Consider the following 17,444-nt stretch of genomic DNA (forward strand, 5'->3'; position numbering starts at 1 on the left):
TCCATCAAGATTTAAGTGGTACAGTCCTCCTCGACTGACCCATGAATCAAAGGAGAGGCATGGAGAAGGCAAATCTTTAGGAAAGTTAGAACGATAGAACCTTGCAATTTTCCTGTGCAGAGAAGATATATTTTTAGAGGAGCAAATGGAACTTTTTAAACCTGCGTTAGGAAGCAGTATGATGCCCGTATTAAAGAACATAGTTTCTCCCAATGGCGTTATTTGCTTGGGCTCAGAATTGAATGCAGGGCAACACAATTTCGTTGTATTTAAGTACAATGACAATAAAGATTATACTTAACAAAATGCAGTGAAATCCCATGATTATATCATGCAGTTGCTGTGAAATTATTGTAGGTGATTAGGAAATCACTTTAATTTCATCTTGCTGCATTTTTTAAATTAAAAAAACCTCTCCCAATATTTTTTTTTCTTTTGCTTACCATTTTATGATGATTGACGAAAGTAAATAATTCATGTGCCTCATTTCCCCAACTGCTCTGTTTGGTTCCCCCCACCCCCAAAAATATCAGAAAATATTTAAAAGGTTTTTTTTTTTAAAGGCAACTGACCATGATGATGTAAACCCCCTAAGCAGTGATTGGCTGATCTGTACCAAAGTCAACAGAGAGCTAGATCATGCCAGTCTTTTATTCTCTGTGTTTCACACTGAAATTAGTTGGGGGGAAATGAAACAATAACAGCTCCAGAGTGGGCATGAATTGGATTTCATTATGGGAGAGGTTTATCAGAAATAGGGGGTTTTTGGATCAACAGTTCTATAGTTCCAACCAATATATCCCTAGCCAACTGCCAAGATATCTTTTTTTCTTTTCTGAGCTTTCTTGATGACCAAAAAGGACAGGAGGAAAATGTCAGTATCATATTTCACCTGAGGAAATTCATCGGAGGCTGCCCAAAGAACGATACAATTGCAGACTTCTACCAATTAAGAGTCCCATAACCCCTTTTTTTAACCTTCTGGATTAAAAAGTTATGTGGGTTTTAAAAAAAAAAATCTAGAATAAAACTGTGTAAAAATGACCAATTCCGAAATGTGATTTCTTACCAGTAAACCGATTGCCTAGATTTTAAAAATACTACCCTACACCTTAGATTCCAAACCTTGCTGCTAAAAGCATTTTCCAGTATCAACTTAGGTCTATGAATAACCCTAGGACCAACAAGTCACTTCAGGGTTGGGAAAAGCAGAAGTTTATTTCACTGAAGGGTGGTACAAATATGGACAAGGCGTAGCTGAAGAAGTGGAAGGTCTGGAAATACTGCAGGAGATCTGTGGTGGCAAGAGCCAGATTCCACACACACACACACACACACACACACACACACACACACGGACGGACTGAGAGGATCAGGAGCTCCAACAGTGGTGGCTCAGCGGATCTGTTGGGGGAAGGGTAGAGAAAGAGTGTTATTCCTGCCCCAGTCTAGTCTCATTTCATCAGCAATTTGCTACCTCTGGTCCCTGGACAGCCAAAGTAGATGCTCTCTGCCTCTAAGTGCTCTCCTTGCTTAGTTTAATATAGTGGCTTAAGATGATTATAGAACAAAAAAAATTAGTAATAAGAGAATGTGGAATGACCTCATAGACCACAGCAATAAACATGAGAGAAGAAATTATGCCAAAGGACAAGGCCGTGGGCTTGCGGGTTAAAAAAATCATCATTTTTGCTGACAATTGGGGAAGTAATCTAGCAAGAAACCAAACCTACATACAGTCACAAGCCATCAATGCAATACAGTTATGAGGAGCTTTGGATGCATCAGTAGCAGTTCTCTCTGGAGTGGCAGCAATAACGCATGCCTTGATCAGCTCTAGACTGGATTACTGTACCAGTTGTCCTCAATTTATGACCACAGTTGGGACTGGAATTTTGGTTGCTAAGTGATGCAGTCATTAAGTGAGTCATCAGACATTTATGACTATTTTTACTGAGGTTGTTAAGTGATTCTCAAGATTAAGTAAATCCAGCATTCCCAATTTGACTCTGCTTGTTAAAAGCCAGCTGGGAAGACTGAAAACCGCGATCACTTGACAGCAAGATGCTGTTGTCAATGTGAGCCAGTTGCCTAGTGCCCAAATCGTGACCACACGTGGCAGTGGTGAAACGGACGTCATTTGTTCCCAGGCCATCATAATTTTGAACCATCGTTAAACTAATGGTCATAAGTCAAGAACTACCTGTTTACAGACTTTAACACGAAGCTGCCTTTTGAGAATGATTCACAAGCTATAACTGGTGCAAATGGGAGCAGCCCATCTACTGGAGGATGTTAGTTGTCACAACCCTGTGAAACTGATTTTATGGACGCTACCTTGGCTACCATGTTTCTGGGTGCAGTTCAAACGCTGGGCTTAACCTGCAAGGCTTGGTTCTCAGTAAGTTTTAGAACTGTGTCCACATTGAACCTGCCTACTCTGTTCATTTTGTCCTTGAGGGGATCCTCAAGGATACTTTCTCTTCAGAAAGGTGGCTGGGGGCAGGGTGAAGAGAGGAGACAGAATTTGGTAGAACTCCCTCCTCTAGGGTAGCTTCTAGCGGTCCAAATATCACGCCCCCCCCCCCAAATGTCTTTTGAGGAGTTAAAAGCGGAGATGTCCCGTGCCACTTTTCAATGCCTGACGCTGGACAGACTACTGGACGGACAATATTGGATTATTATTATTATTATTATTATTATTATTATTATTATTATTATTATTATTATTATTATTACTTTCATTGGTTTTATACCTAAATTTAGTGTTTTCATTATTTTATCACATACTGTATTCTAAACTGCCTGAAGTTGAATGGAAGGGGGTAGTACATAAAAACCATAAATAAAACAAAAATAAATAAATAGAATCACCCTTTGAAAAGAAGTTGGATAGACTATTGTCTTGCACAATAAAAGATGAAGGGACTGGAGCCTCAAAAATTAAAGAAGAGAGTGAAGATATAGAAGATAAAGACAAGATAACAGATGAACCTAACAATGGAGCACCTATGAGTGAAAGTGGAAAGAAGGGAACATGGAAAAGTGAACCTGATTATTATTATATACTTCATGATCTGGAGCTCTACCCTTCCTGTCAAGATATGGGTTTGATGATGGAATTAAGAAGAGAAACAGCTTTACAAAGACATCTGATAATCAAAGAATGTTAATTTTAATACCAGTTCAAGGGCAACGAGACTATATGGGAGATCTTTCAAGCAAAAAAGTGTGGAGAGAAGTTTTAAAAAACTTTATAAAGAAGTTCATAAGAGAATTGACGCAACAACTGGCTAAAGAGATAAGATTGTTTTGTTACTGGAAAGACACAGGCTGATAATGAAGGTTGATAATCCAAAATTTAGTTAACATTTGGTGATTAATAAGTTGGATTTTGTAGACACTTTTAGAATGTTTTCTTTAAAATGTTTATTTGTTAATTAATAACTCATTATGATAATAATAATGAAATAATAATCTTAATTAGTTAAAACAATTTGGTTATAACTGTAAATTGGGAAAAAGATTTATCAATTTCACTAATACATTTTTGCTTAGATTTTATTATAAAGATGTAATTTTTCTTGGGTCGGAAGAGAGGAGATGTGATATAAATGATTAAAAAAAATCTTTTTTCTTTAGATAACTACAATAATAATAATGAAATGTTAATAGATGTTTAATGATTTTTACATGTGTTGGCATTGGTAAAAGCAATCAGATATAAGCCTTAAATAGTGAGTTGGGGGGGGGAAAAAGGGAATATGCTATAAAAGGGTAATTATTGGAGGTTTATAGGAATAGCTAATGAATGCCAGTAGATGATTGTGTCTTTAAATACAAATGATTCCAGATAAAAGCACGTTTAAATAATTATAGCTAAATGAGAATGATGGTACATTGATGGCAAAATACATAAAAGATTTTCAATTTAAAATGTAAATCAAAAATATGAAGGATGTAGAAAGAATGATTGTGGTAGTAACGCACGAAATTTATTTGTAACCAATCGACATGCTTTCTACAAGATGTAATGAAGAATGATTCTTTTTTTTGTGTGTTTTTGTTTAATTAAAACAATTAAAAAAAAATCCAAAATAAATAAATAAAATAAAATCACCCCTCCACTGAAGCTCAGACCCTCAAATACTGTAGTTTTATGCATGTACTATATGTTTTTTTTAAAAAAGGGGTGAATTTATGTCTTTATTTGGATCATTTTTATAGGTGCAGTTGTGTATCTCCTATTTTAATTGCAGCAGACATCTGTTCAATCTCAGTATCTGACTTCCTCGGTTGTAGGCAAGGGTATATTTCATACGTAACTTGGCCCTTATATTCTTCGCACCTCATTTGCTTCCAAAATAATAATACAATATTGTCTAGTAGGGGAAGGGAGAGGGAACAATCATTTGTTTCAGAGGGTTCCCAGCATTCTTTGGGCATTCAATCCATTTCAAATAGCTTCTGGAAATCGAAACGCAAGGCCTAAAGATTATGCTGTTTGTCTCCAGCACTTGTTAGAATGCCTCAAAATTTCCATTCACTTTAGAAATTTGCCTCAAATCTCTATGAAACATATCACAATGTATGGCAAGAACAGATATACATACACACAGAGAGAAACAGAGAAACACGCACATAGACAGACATAAACATGAATCATGCTGCTAGGAAGACCCAACAGCCAAAGGAAAGTCCATGGGCTGGACATTCTTTTCTTGGTTTAATGTCTGCAGACCACAATCTGCTCCACAGAAGTGACTCCAGGAGAGGCAAAGGATATATGATTTGGCTGCATATGACTCATATGAAGCGTGAGGTCTTGTGGTTCCTTCTACTTTTATAATGGTCAAAGATTCTTGTAAGCTCCTCATTTTTTGAAGAGGGAAAAAAAAATCACTTCACGAAATCAACTGAGATTCAATTCACTTCATGAAATGAAATGAATCTGCCCTTTAGAACGGTTCTCCTTTCTTTTTCACCCAGGCAAGGGAAAGCACATTTTAAGCAGGAGTAGGGAGACAAAACCTCTGCTAGATATGGAGCGCAAGTGGAAAGCACCGCACAGTATTCTGTGTACGGCACCCTTTCATTTAAGGATTAGACCGGGGCCGTTAGCCCACATTTAAAAGCAAGGAAGAGGCCGCCTTTCTTTGACCTAGAAAAGCAAATGGCAGCAATCCAATTAGTATGCAAGCAGCTGCGGCATAGATTAGGCCTAATTTTTAAATCAATAAGAAATGAAGCTTTCTGCCAGAAATACACTGTCCACTTAGGTCTTGGTGTATTATTGTATTACCACAGTGTTTAGAAGGGACATAATCCACTAGGACAGGGGTGTCCAAACTTGGGAACTTTAAGACTTGTGGACTTCAACTCCCAGAATTCCCCAGCCATGCTGGCTGGGGAATTCTGGGAGTTGAAGTCCACAAGTCTTAAAGTTCCCAAGTTTGGACACCCCTGCACTAGGATGACAGAATCCTCAGATCGGAAGCTCTCATTTGGACCATCAAGTCTAACCTGCTGGTCAAGGCAGGAATCCAACTGGAAACATCCCAGATAGATGGACCTCTAGCCTTTGCTTGAACGTATTCAATTAAGGGGACCCACCTCCTTTCTGAGAAACATTTCCACTATTGAACTGCTCTTACGGTCAGAAAGGTCTTTTTTTTTTAGAACATTCACTCCACATCTGCCTTCCTGTAACTTCAACCCATTATTCAGTGTCCTGCACTCAGAAATGGAGGAGGTCTTGACCTTCTGGATCTCATCCTTTCAAGATTTTGAACAGCACTATTAGAACATACCTGAGGCGGGCTCTGTCCCGTTGCTGGGATAAGGAAGACAATTTGTCATCTCCCAATATTGCTAAACTATTGCACGCATCAGCCAGGCCCAAGGCGATGCTGGATGGGTCTGACTGCAATTAGATTCCATCATCTTTTGCCCTAAGAAATGTTCTTTTACAAGCCTCATTAATGCTCCCATTTCAAGTTGTTTCTACGTTTTTCAGTGCTGTGCAGGCAGAAGAGTTTAACCTGGATCTTTCTCACAACTGAGGAACAAGGCAATTTGCATGATTAAATAATAGGGGAAAGAATGCCTCCGTACAATTTCTGTAGAAGTAGGTCAAGTGTTAGAGACAGAGAGATTGTGAAGAATAGTTTGTGGAGTTGGACGGACGTTGCAGTTGACGGAAAGGGTGATTGGTTGGAAAGGGTAGAAATGAACTTGATTGTCACTCTTTCTTACACAGTGTTGGCTCCCTTCTGATATATAGCACAGGCAGAAAAACAATGGCTTATCTTTCAGACACAATTACACGTGAAATCTATGTATCTGCAGGGTAATGCATGAAATGTGTGACTGCAGGCTTTTTGGATATTCACCAAAAATGTTTCTTTAACAAAAAAGGTGCTTTAATATTTTAGCTCATAGCTTGAGAATAAAAAGAGAGACGTTTATGCTCACGTGACCTTCCCCCAAATGATCCCATCCTCGTTGGACACCATCCCACAACCAAAGAGAGCTCCCTTCCCTCCCTACCGTATATTTGTCCCACTTCTTCTCTGGATCGTAAGGCTCCCATCGGCTCGCAGGGAAAATATGTTTGTTTTTCTCATACCAGCTGCGAAGTACAACTTTACCGGCGTGGGACTGAAGGGGGATGAGAGAGGAATCGGCAGAAGTCAAAGCACTTGATAAATCACTTCCAAATACTCTTCCCAATCAGCTCAGATGGGAACAGGACAAGTGTTCCCAAAGAACCAATGAAAGATAACGCAGAAACTCAAAACAGAGAAAGGGGAAGAATTCGTTCAGTGCAGATCATGGAAACAAATTCTTTCTGTTGACTTGCCTCTTAGCTGCTGGATCAATTAGGGCAGTGTTGGCAAATCTTTTAGGCACCGAGTGCCGAAACGGGAGCGTGCATGCGTGCGCCGTAAACTGGAAGAGCAACCACCCGTTGTTCTTCCGAATTCCTGCGCACACATATGGACCCGCCTGCTGGTCTTCGTGCATGCATGCGTGCCAGAAACTGGAAGACCAGGTGGTCACTGCGCATGTGCGTGCCGGAAACCGGAAGATCATCTTCCCAGCGCACACATGCACACCAAGCAGCTGCTCTTCTGGTTTCTGGTGCTCCCGCGCACATGAATACCAGCTGGCCAGTGTGCCAGAAGAGCAACGGGTGACGGCTCACATGCCCATGCCACTTCCGGCACAGGTTCGCCATCACGGAATGAAGGTATAAACCATACTTTTCACAGTTGCCTGGGGGCTATGGATACTTCTAGATAGCACGAGATTGGGGAAGGCAGCTTGTGTTTTTTTAAGAGGTAAGGAAAATGAAAAAAAAAAAAGTATTTGCAAGGATCAGTATGTGTCTGGATAAAAGCAAAAAATAGCAACTGGGTGTCAAGGTCATCTGTATTTCTTTTTTGCAAAAAGTGGTCCTCTCAGGAATGGACTTTCAGAACCAACTGATTCAGTGGCAACCTCTTTTCCTCACCTCATCTTTTTCCACTGTTGCATCACTCAAAAGCCGGACATCATCATGGACGTCGAAATTGAAGAGCGGGCCTGAATTAGGGAGAGTATGTATGAGGGAGGAGAGATTTACAGAGCAACTGGGCTCCCATTTCAAGGTCTGGATTTTTCCTCTTTTGCTCCAGCCAGGATAAAAGTTCAGCCCAGTTGCCTGCACCTTCCCATTCCTCTACCCCCATCCTCCCAGAGGGCTTCGATGGGAGGAAGACAAAAGCCGAAAAGGAAGGAGGAACCAAAGAAGACACTCACCGCTTTTCCCTCGAGCCTTGGTGACAATGAAATCGTAGAAGCTGTGATGCTGGAGGGGCAGAAGAAAAGGGTTGAGGAAGATACATCACAAAAAGATCCCCCCAACCAAACCTGACAAAGCCACCTGGAGTCGCTACATTTAAGGGCAGAGGGCAGCTGCTCCAACAAGCACTGAAGGAGGGACAACAGCCACCAAAAGGAATTTTCACAAGCCTGTCTGGCCCGATACCCTAAGCAGAGTGGTGAGAACCATTATTCTTTTTTCTTCCTTCCCAAGCAAAACTTTAATTGCCTTGCTTTTTTCCAGCTAAGCACTGATCTTAGCCCATTTCATTTCGGATATCCGTTTGGGAGCTGTCTGTCTGTCTGTCTGTCTCTCTCTCTTGAAGTCCATTGTTCCCAAAGTGGGCATGGATTTGGGATCAGGAGCACTGGTGCTTGGAAAACTCCCAATTGGTCCCAAAGGCAATGGGGATTGGGACTAGCACAACTATACAAACCTAGCGGTGGCGAAATATCTCGATTGGGGGCCAGAGTTTGGTTTTCTCTTAGATGCCGTGAAAAGTGTTCAAGTTCGCCGATGGGATTTTTATTAAATGAAAAAAGGCAAACACTGACCGGGAGCTGCCTTAAATGGAACTCTCCCTTCTGCACTTATCCCCTGCTTGAGACCGAATCACTTTTGTGTGCTAGAGAAAGGTTCCAATCCCTTCCTCTTGTAGCCAGGGAATTAGATCTACTGATCCAGAACTTCTAGACCACTGTGGCATTGGCATAACAGGGGGGCATAAGAGCAAAGTAGGGGAACACTGCAGGGAATGCCAGTGGCACACTGGGACAGAGTCTTCTACTTACATGTGGGATGATGAGATCTTCCTTGATGTACATAAGCTGCTCCACACCAGCTGACCTGCAGGGAAAGATGTGCACTTAGCCTCTCAGTCTTCCTGGAGATGCATCAAACGTTTTGGGCTCAGCGGCTTCTGCACGTACAGAGCAGGGAATATGTACCAGGGGTGTCAAACTTGATTGTGTTGTGGGCCAGATCGTGACGTATCATGATGTTTTTTTGCCTCTGCAGAGCCAGGGTGGGCGTGGCCTGCGCGGGCTGTATCCAGTTTCACAGGCCTTTACTAGGCAGACGCTTTCCCAGGTGGGCGGATAAGTGGGGGAAATGCAAAGCCACTGGAGGTGGTGTGTTAATTGGTAGCAGCAGTTAAGCAAAAGTAAGAGTTAGGAAAGTGCAAGGGTGGGTGTGCTGCAGGCTGGTGGAATGTGGCTCATTTTTAAAGGGAAGCAATGGGATGGTAAGGATAAAGTGAATGCTAGAAATATGGGGGTGAGGGAGAAACTGAATGGGCTGGCCAGGAATGAGGATAAGGCGGGTTGGTGGGCAACTCAGTTATGGGACATGAAGGGAAGGCACAGGGAAGGTCAGGAAGACCAGCATAAAAGGATCAGTCAGGTAAGCACTGCTTAGTGCAGGGGTTCTCCAACCTTGGCAACTTTAAGACTTGTGGACTTCAATTCCCAGAATTCCTCAGCCAGCTTTGCTGTTAAACAGAGTTGTTAAGGTTTGCTGGCTGAGGAATTCTGGGAGTTGAAGTCCACAAGTCTTAAAAGTTGCTAAATTTGGAGAACCCTGGCTTAGTGAGCTCTCATTAAGGAGAACAGACAAGGTCAGCAAAAGAGGACGGGAGAGAGGCAAGGCACAGATTTGCCATATTCATTGATTTAAAAACTCTCTGGGATTTCCTGGACAAAACTCTGGACAATAACATCTTTGGGGTTTCAGTTCAGCCAGTCTGGAGGACACCTGAAAAGTCTGGCTGAACTTCCAAGTCACAAGAGGTTTCTTTCATGAATGAAACAAAACACATTTTTCAGACTTGTGCACACCTGAGTCTCCTTCTTTAGAAAAGAAGAGGGCAAAGCGCATCTTCCTTCTGAATTTTGCTCACTTTCCCGATGCACATTGTCCAGTTGTGTTACAGGTCAGTGCTGCTGATTCTCACTTACCATCTACATTACATATTGGCCTTTATATAAGGCATGCTTCATGTATGGGTAGTCCTTGGCTTACGACCACAATTGAGCCTAAAATTTTTGTTGCTAAGTGAGACTCGGTGAATTTTGCCCCATTTTATGACTTGTCTTGCCAGAGCTGTTACGTGAATCACTGCAGTTAAGTTAGTCACAGGGTTGTTAAGGGAATCTGGCTTCCTCATTGACTTAGCTTGTCAGAAGGTCGCAAAAGGGGATGACATGACCCAGGGGCACTGCAACCGTCATAAATATGAACCAGTTGCCAAGCATCTGAATTTTGTTCATGTGCCCATAGGGACGCTGCAATGGTTGTAAGTGTGAAAAATGGTCATGACCCTTTTTGCAGTGCCGTTGCAACTTTGAATGGTCATTAAATGAACTGTTGTAAGTCAGGAACCACCTGTAGTGACTTCTGAGTTTAAAAAAAAAAACTTTTTTACCCCATTGCAATCGATGAGGCTGATACCATCAGCTGGCACAAGGCCAGGATCCGTCTACTGGGCTAACTGTAATATTCACCAGCTGGTAACAACTTGCACTTGCAAATGAAGGCAAATTGAAACGAATTCTCCTCAGCCAGCTGCATGGAAAGTAAAACTCCACAAAGTCCTTTACCGAAGCTCACTGAAGTCCTTGCGCAAGATCTCCAGGGCCTTTTGCAGGAACTGCTGAATGGTGTTGCCCTTTTTCATCTACACTGAGGGAAAAGAAGAGTCAGTCGGGAATGGATTTCTCTCAGACAACCCCCACAACTAAATGCTCACATTGTTCTCTGCGGAGTCACATCTCTTAGTTTACTTTATTTCATCCCCCCCAAAAAAACAACCCTCAAGGAATCCATTTTTCATCTTCATCTCTATAAACACTTGTTCACGTAACCCTGGCTAGTCTAAGAATGGTGACTCGTCTATGCTGCCAATATCGTGCCTAGATGGAAAGCGGAATTTGGAACATTCCAGAACTAGTCTGATACTCTAAACACTCAGCCGACCTGCGAGTAATTTCTATCTCCCCCACTCCCACATGTTTATTTATATAAAAGATTTAGAAGCCTGACCCTTCACTGAAAGATTAGCCAGTGAAACCTTTACCAGATTTTCTGAGGGTGGTTTTTCTTTAGAGGTTATAGGTTAAAGGGGACAATTGTTTATATGGAGGATTTTTAAGAAAAGTTTTGGTGTGGAACAAAAATGACAAAAGAAATGTTTCTTTTCCTGGCCTGTGAGTAGCTGAGGTTGTAGTATTGCTGGGTGGAAAAAAAATGTGAGTCTGACCACTCTTATGACAAGAGACAACTTGGAACCACATTTTAGCACAATATTATTATTATTATTATTATTATTATTATTATTATTATTATTATTATTATTATTATTATTATTATTATTATTATTATTATTATAAAATAGCTATGATGCACTGCACATCTGAGAGCTAGTTTGATCAAGTGATTGAGGCTCCGGGCTAGAAATCAGGAGACTGTGAATTTAAATCCCACTTTAGGCAGGAAAGCTGCTGGGTGACTTTGGGCCAGTCAGTCTCTCTCAGCCCAACCCACCTCACAGGAATGCTATTGTGGGGGAAACAGGAAGGACTATTAATTACGTTTACCACCTTGAGTTATTTATAAAATAATAAAGGCAGAAGATATATCTATATTTCTGTTTCCTGTCCTGAACTAAGAATGAACAAAGCTGAACACTTGATGCTAAACAGCTATGGAGTAGCATTTTGCATCAGTCATTTTAAGAAGTTGGTCCAGGACACAGAATACGTAGAGATGGTCACACAATAAAAATCAGGGTACTGTATGGAAAAAGCCAACAACCTGAGTCCTTGTATTCTAGACCCAAGCATTAAACCACCCATTGGTTTTCCAAAGCTGAGGAGAGAATCCAAGGAGGCTGGGAGCAAAGCTCACCTTCACCGTTCGGCGGTGCCCAGAGCCATCCCAGTAACTGAATGTGATCTCAATTTCTTCACCTGGCCAAAGACAAAGAAAGAAAATAATTAAAAGGATGGGAGACACCTCTCTTTAAACCTAATTATAACGGGTCACCCCTCCACTTGGAAGGCATGCCAGACCAGCTTCATTTTCCGTCACTCACTTTTGATTTTTTCTTGTTTGGCCTCCCACTCTTGCCGGAGCTCTTCTCGCAGGCGGTTTTCTTCTTCCTGAAATCCAGGATGTGGAAAAGAAAAGGATGAAGCAATCTGTGGCCCTCCAGATTTTGGTAAAGTATGACTCTCAGCCTCCACTACTCTTGACTGCTGTACTTTAGGGGAGTTAATCAGCATCACCTGCAGGACAAGTATTTTACCTCACGGTCACGGTCAGGGAGGAAGCTAGTATCCACGTCTGGGTTCTTCCCAAGTTTCTTCTTTTTGGGAGGCAACTCTAAGAAAAACAGGAGAATCGTGTATGAATGAGGAGCTACCTTTAACATTCTGTTGCTTGAATTCAACAGTTGCTGTCCTACACTTCCCTCCCCTATCACACCAGGCCTACTTCAGCTTCACTTTCTGCAACTCATCCAGCCTACTATTCCTCACCTTCTCGTTCCAATTCTGTTTCCTCATCTTCTTCCTCAGCATCATCTTCTTCCTCTTCATCCAGAGTGAAGGACAGGCTTGAGATCTTACGCTTTTGTTCCTGCTTGCGTTCCCGCTCCCGCATCCGTTCCAATTTTCTACGAGAAGGAAATAAAAAAATCAGTTTGGCATGAAATGTACACTTGAGGGGGCTCTTACAAGATTTCTGAGAAAGGTAGAATGTTGAAAAAACATAAGACCACTGAAAGGGGCAGAAAATCCAAAACAAAACTGATTCAATCTCATTGCTTAGAAGGAGAAGGAAGGGAGCTTTTTAAAAGAACCGTTATGCTATCCAAAGCAATATTATATAGTTGGTTACCCTGACATTGAGGGAATAATGACTTTCAAGACCAATGGTGACTTATCACTATGATAGTATTCAAACAGTCACTATTTGGACAAATCATGCAATTGTTATATTCAGATGTAAGTATGTCATTCTCAAACTGTTGACATTTTCCCACATTTAGGAAATTACTGTTTGATGAAATATTTCCTTATTCTATTAGTGATATTCATTCAGTTCTTAAAATAATACTTTAATAAACCAAATTACAAATGAAGGGGAACTGTACACAAAGGACTGATAAGAGTTCAAAATTATTCTTATAATTTTAAAAAAAGATGAACACTATCATGAAATGTCTTTGTGCTAAAGTTAGTGAAGAGTAACCTGCGGCCTGGAGGCATTGTAACTGATGTAAAAATATCATGTTAGATAAAACAGAAGATCTCAACATCTTCGTTTTGAACTCTTGTCAAATATCCCTGGGATGTTGACAGAAAAAGCATGAAGACAAATCCATAATCTTTGTTAGTTTACCTCTGAAGTTTCCTTGATTGTTCTGTTACTTAATGAAATCCTTTAAAATTCATTCTAGGGTAGTTTAATTCACTGGATAGTAAATTCCATAAATTTGGAGGCATGAAAATCACATTCTTTTAGATGTCCTAAACCTACTGTCCTTCATTCTTCTTAAGGGGCTCACATCTTCGCACATACACAAAATAGTTTTATCAAACAGGTAAACTGGTTCTCCCCAGATGTTTTGAGTTCCAATTACTCCAAACCAGCACACATAACATCAAGGGATTATGTAAGCTATGGGTCAAAAGAGCTGAAAGTTACAAGGTTGCCCATTCCCAAGTAATGGAAGCTATTTTCCAAGACCCAAGAATAATGCCCAGACTTTCATGCACACACTCACAAACTTACAGTTGTAATTCTTTGGACTGTTCCTTTTTGGCTAGCTGCTTCTCCCGTTCCTTTACAAGGGCCTCTTGCTTGGCCTTCATGTCATTGAGGGTCACCAAACCTATTGGAAGAAGCTGTGCTGGAAATAGGCCCAAACACTATGCAGGAGAGAAGGTAATTCACACAAGCTAAGGAATGGAGGCTAGGGCTTGGGGCCTCTTTCCAAAACATAGGTCACTCTTCAACTACATCCGGACTCACCAACGGTGCTAGATTTCAGCTCAGCTTCCACTGCATCATAATGGGCAGAGAATTTCTTATCGATGTTTGACTTCATGATGTTCTCCTGCCACGGGCAAAGAACAGATCAGTCAGAAGAAGTACCATAGACCCTGTTGACATTTCAGTTCCCATTTTTGGATTCAACCCAGTAAAAAACGGCAAGTATCTTAGGTAGAAAACACTGGGATTTCAATCCATTTACTGTATTTAGGCAAATTTAGGAGATTACAACCTAACCTAACCACGGAAGTCAGGATAGATTACATATTTTTTTCTATGAATTTCAATTAGCAAGGTAAGATAAAGAAACATGTTTCTTCTCATCAAGGGTAAGTGTTCATGTGGGGATGGGCAAATTCTCAAGCAGAACATATGGTTGCATATTATATTAGATTGCGTGATAAAAGACCACCAACAAAGATGAGGTGGTGCTTATGAAAACTGAGGAATCCTCAGGAATTACCTGGGCAATCAGGATCAAAAATATTATATGAACAGCAGCTGTTAGTGTTAAATAGGGGATTTGTTATTGCATTTGGAAGAAACGTATGTTTGGCTGAGTACACCCCAAGACAAAGCACTGGGAAAGCACTTATGCAGCAATTACACAGTGAACACAAGGGAGGAAGCTCAACCGAACACTGATAGAAACAGCAGAATTATCTGTCAATATCAATATTTGGTAAACAATTCACAAGCTGGAATACAGCTTATTACAGTAAAAAAAAGTAAAGTAAAAAAAGAGATATTACAGAAAAATAAACAGTCAACTAGGTTCTGATGTAAAAGAATGTCAAATCTGTGAATAGCCAGTATGAATATACTGTAGTCCTGCAAACCAATCAAAGGAAATAGGTGAGGTGTTCCGAATGACTATAGTTTGCTCCCAAAAAGGCTGCAGAATTTTAGCTTTTCTGTTTATAATGAAAATTCCTTTTTGATTAGGCACTCAGAATAAAGTGATTAAAATATAAACCTCCATACCAGATTTATCTTTAAATCCCATCATACAAAAGAGGAAAACATGTTACTTAATCCTAAGGATGACGCCCACTTACAAGTCTGCATGAAACAGCAACAGAATACAGTAAGCTATACCGACACAAGTGTCAGTACAGGCAAAAGTCAAAAAATATTTTTACAATAATTTTATTACAAAATAGTAAGTTTATGTGCAAGGTAATAATAAGGATCCATTGCAGGGTTTTTAAAAAATGTCTTACATCTCTCATCTTTGCTGAAAAGGAAGCAAATGTAGTCCATTCAGGAGTGCATTTGAGACAAATTTTCTCTCTCAGAAAGTCAATGAAATAACCATGACATAACCAGAATAGTTTAAGCTTGTTCCGCTAGAGAAAAGACATCTGAAAATGGTGAATGTTTCGAGCAAATATGAATATGCTAGAAATGATTTTTCAAATAAAAAGGAAAATTACAGCAATATTCATATTCTGGAGATTATGAGAAAAATATTCTTAAAAGGCGACAAAAGATGTTTAGGAAGATAAGAAATTTCTTAAAGTGACATTAAGACTAAACATTCAAGCATAGTTGCTTCACAGAAAAATAAATAGGAAAAATCATAGGAAGAGTTTCCATTTGTAAGACAACTCGACAAGAAAGGTGAAGTGTCTGAAGAAGATATGTTCTGGAAGAAACATTGCGCTCAAATCAGAAATATAACAATCAGCTTAAACCCTAGTGTGTTGCACTCCCTGCATTAATTATTTGAATGTGACATCAAATATTTGATAGAACATCTACTTGTTTTTCTTCTCTTTAGCTTTTTTATTCTGCATGATGAAGCTACACATATCACAGAAAAACGAAGCAAAAATACTAAAAAAAAAAAACCTCATTCTTTAAAACATGCACACTTTTTTAGAAATATATTCATGATTAACTGGAAACTTTTGTTCTTGTTTGTTTTTGACTAAGGAAAGAAACATTCTCTCCCATTCCTTCCACTTAAAACCCCCACCTTTGCCAGAATGATTCCAAGCAAACCCTTATTTCTAAGAAACAACCCTGTGTTCCTTAGCGTTATCTCCTGTAAGAATTCAAAAAACCAATCTCTGGATGATTTCTAAGTTTTCATCACCTCAGCGATGCGTTGCCTCATTTGCTCCATATGCTCACGTTGCCTCTCTCTCTTCTTCATCAACTGAAGGGCCCGGCCAGCCTCGCTGGCAGCTCCTTTGTATTGTGCCATGATCGCTGATGGGACCTGTGGGGTAGGAAACACATACATGAAGCTGCTGTATATGTATTGCCTTCTCCGACAAGCAGCAGCTCTCCAGAAACTAATCCATCTTATTACTCCTTATGGTCCATTTAATGGATGTCGCATCAAACCTGGGATCGGGTGCCTGTAAAAAACAGATGATCTACCACTGATCATCAATGGCAATTGTGAAGACATTAAAACAGAAAGAGATCCAAGGACTGGAAAGCAAAAGGAAGATATAGGATGAGATATGGGATTTCTGGATCTGACATGAGAAATGGTGAAAGGAAAAGGAAAACCCAATATAGAGAGATCGCTATGATCCTTGCCCGGTCAAAATGCCGTGGAATTTCTTCCTTTTCCCCCAAATATGTTCAGGAAAACCTCCTTCTAAGCGCAAATCCCACCAGCTGCTTGGCTCACCTCACTCGCACGCACCAGGAGAGAACTGAACTCTAACCTTCCTCTTCCTATTTTCCCACGATCGGCGCAGAACTCAATCGATTCACAGCCGGAATTTCCGGTAGAAACGGCTTGTTGTCATTATCTATGAATGTTCCGGGGTAGGCGAGGAGGTTGTTCTAGCCTTGGCACCTCTATGGTAAGTCGACATTTATACTTGCCGAGGCGGGCTTATGGAGTCGGAAGTGTCAGTCAAGACGGAAGAGAGGCGGGGTTTGCGTGGGAGCGCGAGTAAACTTTTGCTTTCTACAGAAATACTAAAGAGAGAAATAAAAGAGAAATCTCAGGGGAAGCTTCTCCCTGATTGCGCTTCTTCCTCCCTGTGAGAAAATGAAAAAACAATCCTATTACCGAATCCGATACTTGTCTGTCTGTAGGAATTAAGTAGGACTGGCTCCCAGATAACTGGATTTTAAGATTCCACATAAAATTGCTGGTTTATCCATGTCGTGGTTCGTTTCCTCGCCCGTTTGCAAGGAGGCGTGGGAATTAACAAACGTGCCCAAAATCTGCTTGGGTTGATTTTGAGCCAAATCGAACAGACCTTCAAAAACCTCAGCCAAGTGCAATCAAGTTGTAAAAAGTTGATAGTGAGTCTAAAGCATCGAGAAAGTGCCAGTTTGGCGGCGGCTGTTTTTAATTGTTAACTGGCAAACGAGGTCTTGTTTCATTTTCTATCGTGAAGTTAATCCTGGGCCTCCCCGGGGACCAGTCATTGCTGCTTTGTCACTTATAATAACGTGAATAATTAAGCCTTGTCGAGTAACGTAGCAAATATTTTTCAACTAGTGCAGCTTCTGTGAAGATAGGAAACCGAACCTACTGTACGCAGGA

At 40.6% G+C, this 17,444-nt stretch overlaps 1 protein-coding gene across 3 annotated transcripts; it reads right to left on the bottom strand.

Annotated features, from left to right (window-relative positions):
• Positions 1–1,192: 1,192 nt before the first annotated feature.
• Positions 1,193–16,728, bottom strand: FAM50A (family with sequence similarity 50 member A). 3 transcript variants are annotated; one of them, XM_081934116.1, is made up of 14 exons: positions 16,572–16,728; positions 16,023–16,148; positions 13,901–13,985; positions 13,661–13,760; positions 12,403–12,539; positions 12,171–12,247; positions 11,958–12,024; positions 11,771–11,832; positions 10,465–10,541; positions 8,659–8,713; positions 7,804–7,852; positions 7,517–7,587; positions 6,550–6,660; positions 1,193–1,404 (listed from the first exon to the last, which is right to left on the bottom strand). In XM_081934116.1, exons 2-14 carry the CDS (start codon positions 16,131–16,133, stop codon positions 1,396–1,398), a joined length of 1,011 nt encoding a protein of 336 aa, XP_081790242.1. In that variant the 5' UTR covers positions 16,134–16,148; positions 16,572–16,728; the 3' UTR covers positions 1,193–1,395. The 3 variants fall into 3 exon arrangements, with proteins under 3 accessions (XP_081790242.1, XP_081790243.1, XP_081790244.1); XM_081934117.1 differs by having other exon boundaries at positions 16,587–16,614; XM_081934118.1 differs by lacking the exon at positions 16,572–16,728 and adding an exon at positions 16,478–16,499.
• Positions 16,729–17,444: the final 716 nt, after the last annotated feature.

Source organism: Natrix helvetica, assembly GCF_964273705.1.
Source record: "Natrix helvetica genome assembly, chromosome: 1".
Lineage (NCBI taxonomy): Eukaryota > Metazoa > Chordata > Lepidosauria > Squamata > Natricidae > Natrix > Natrix helvetica.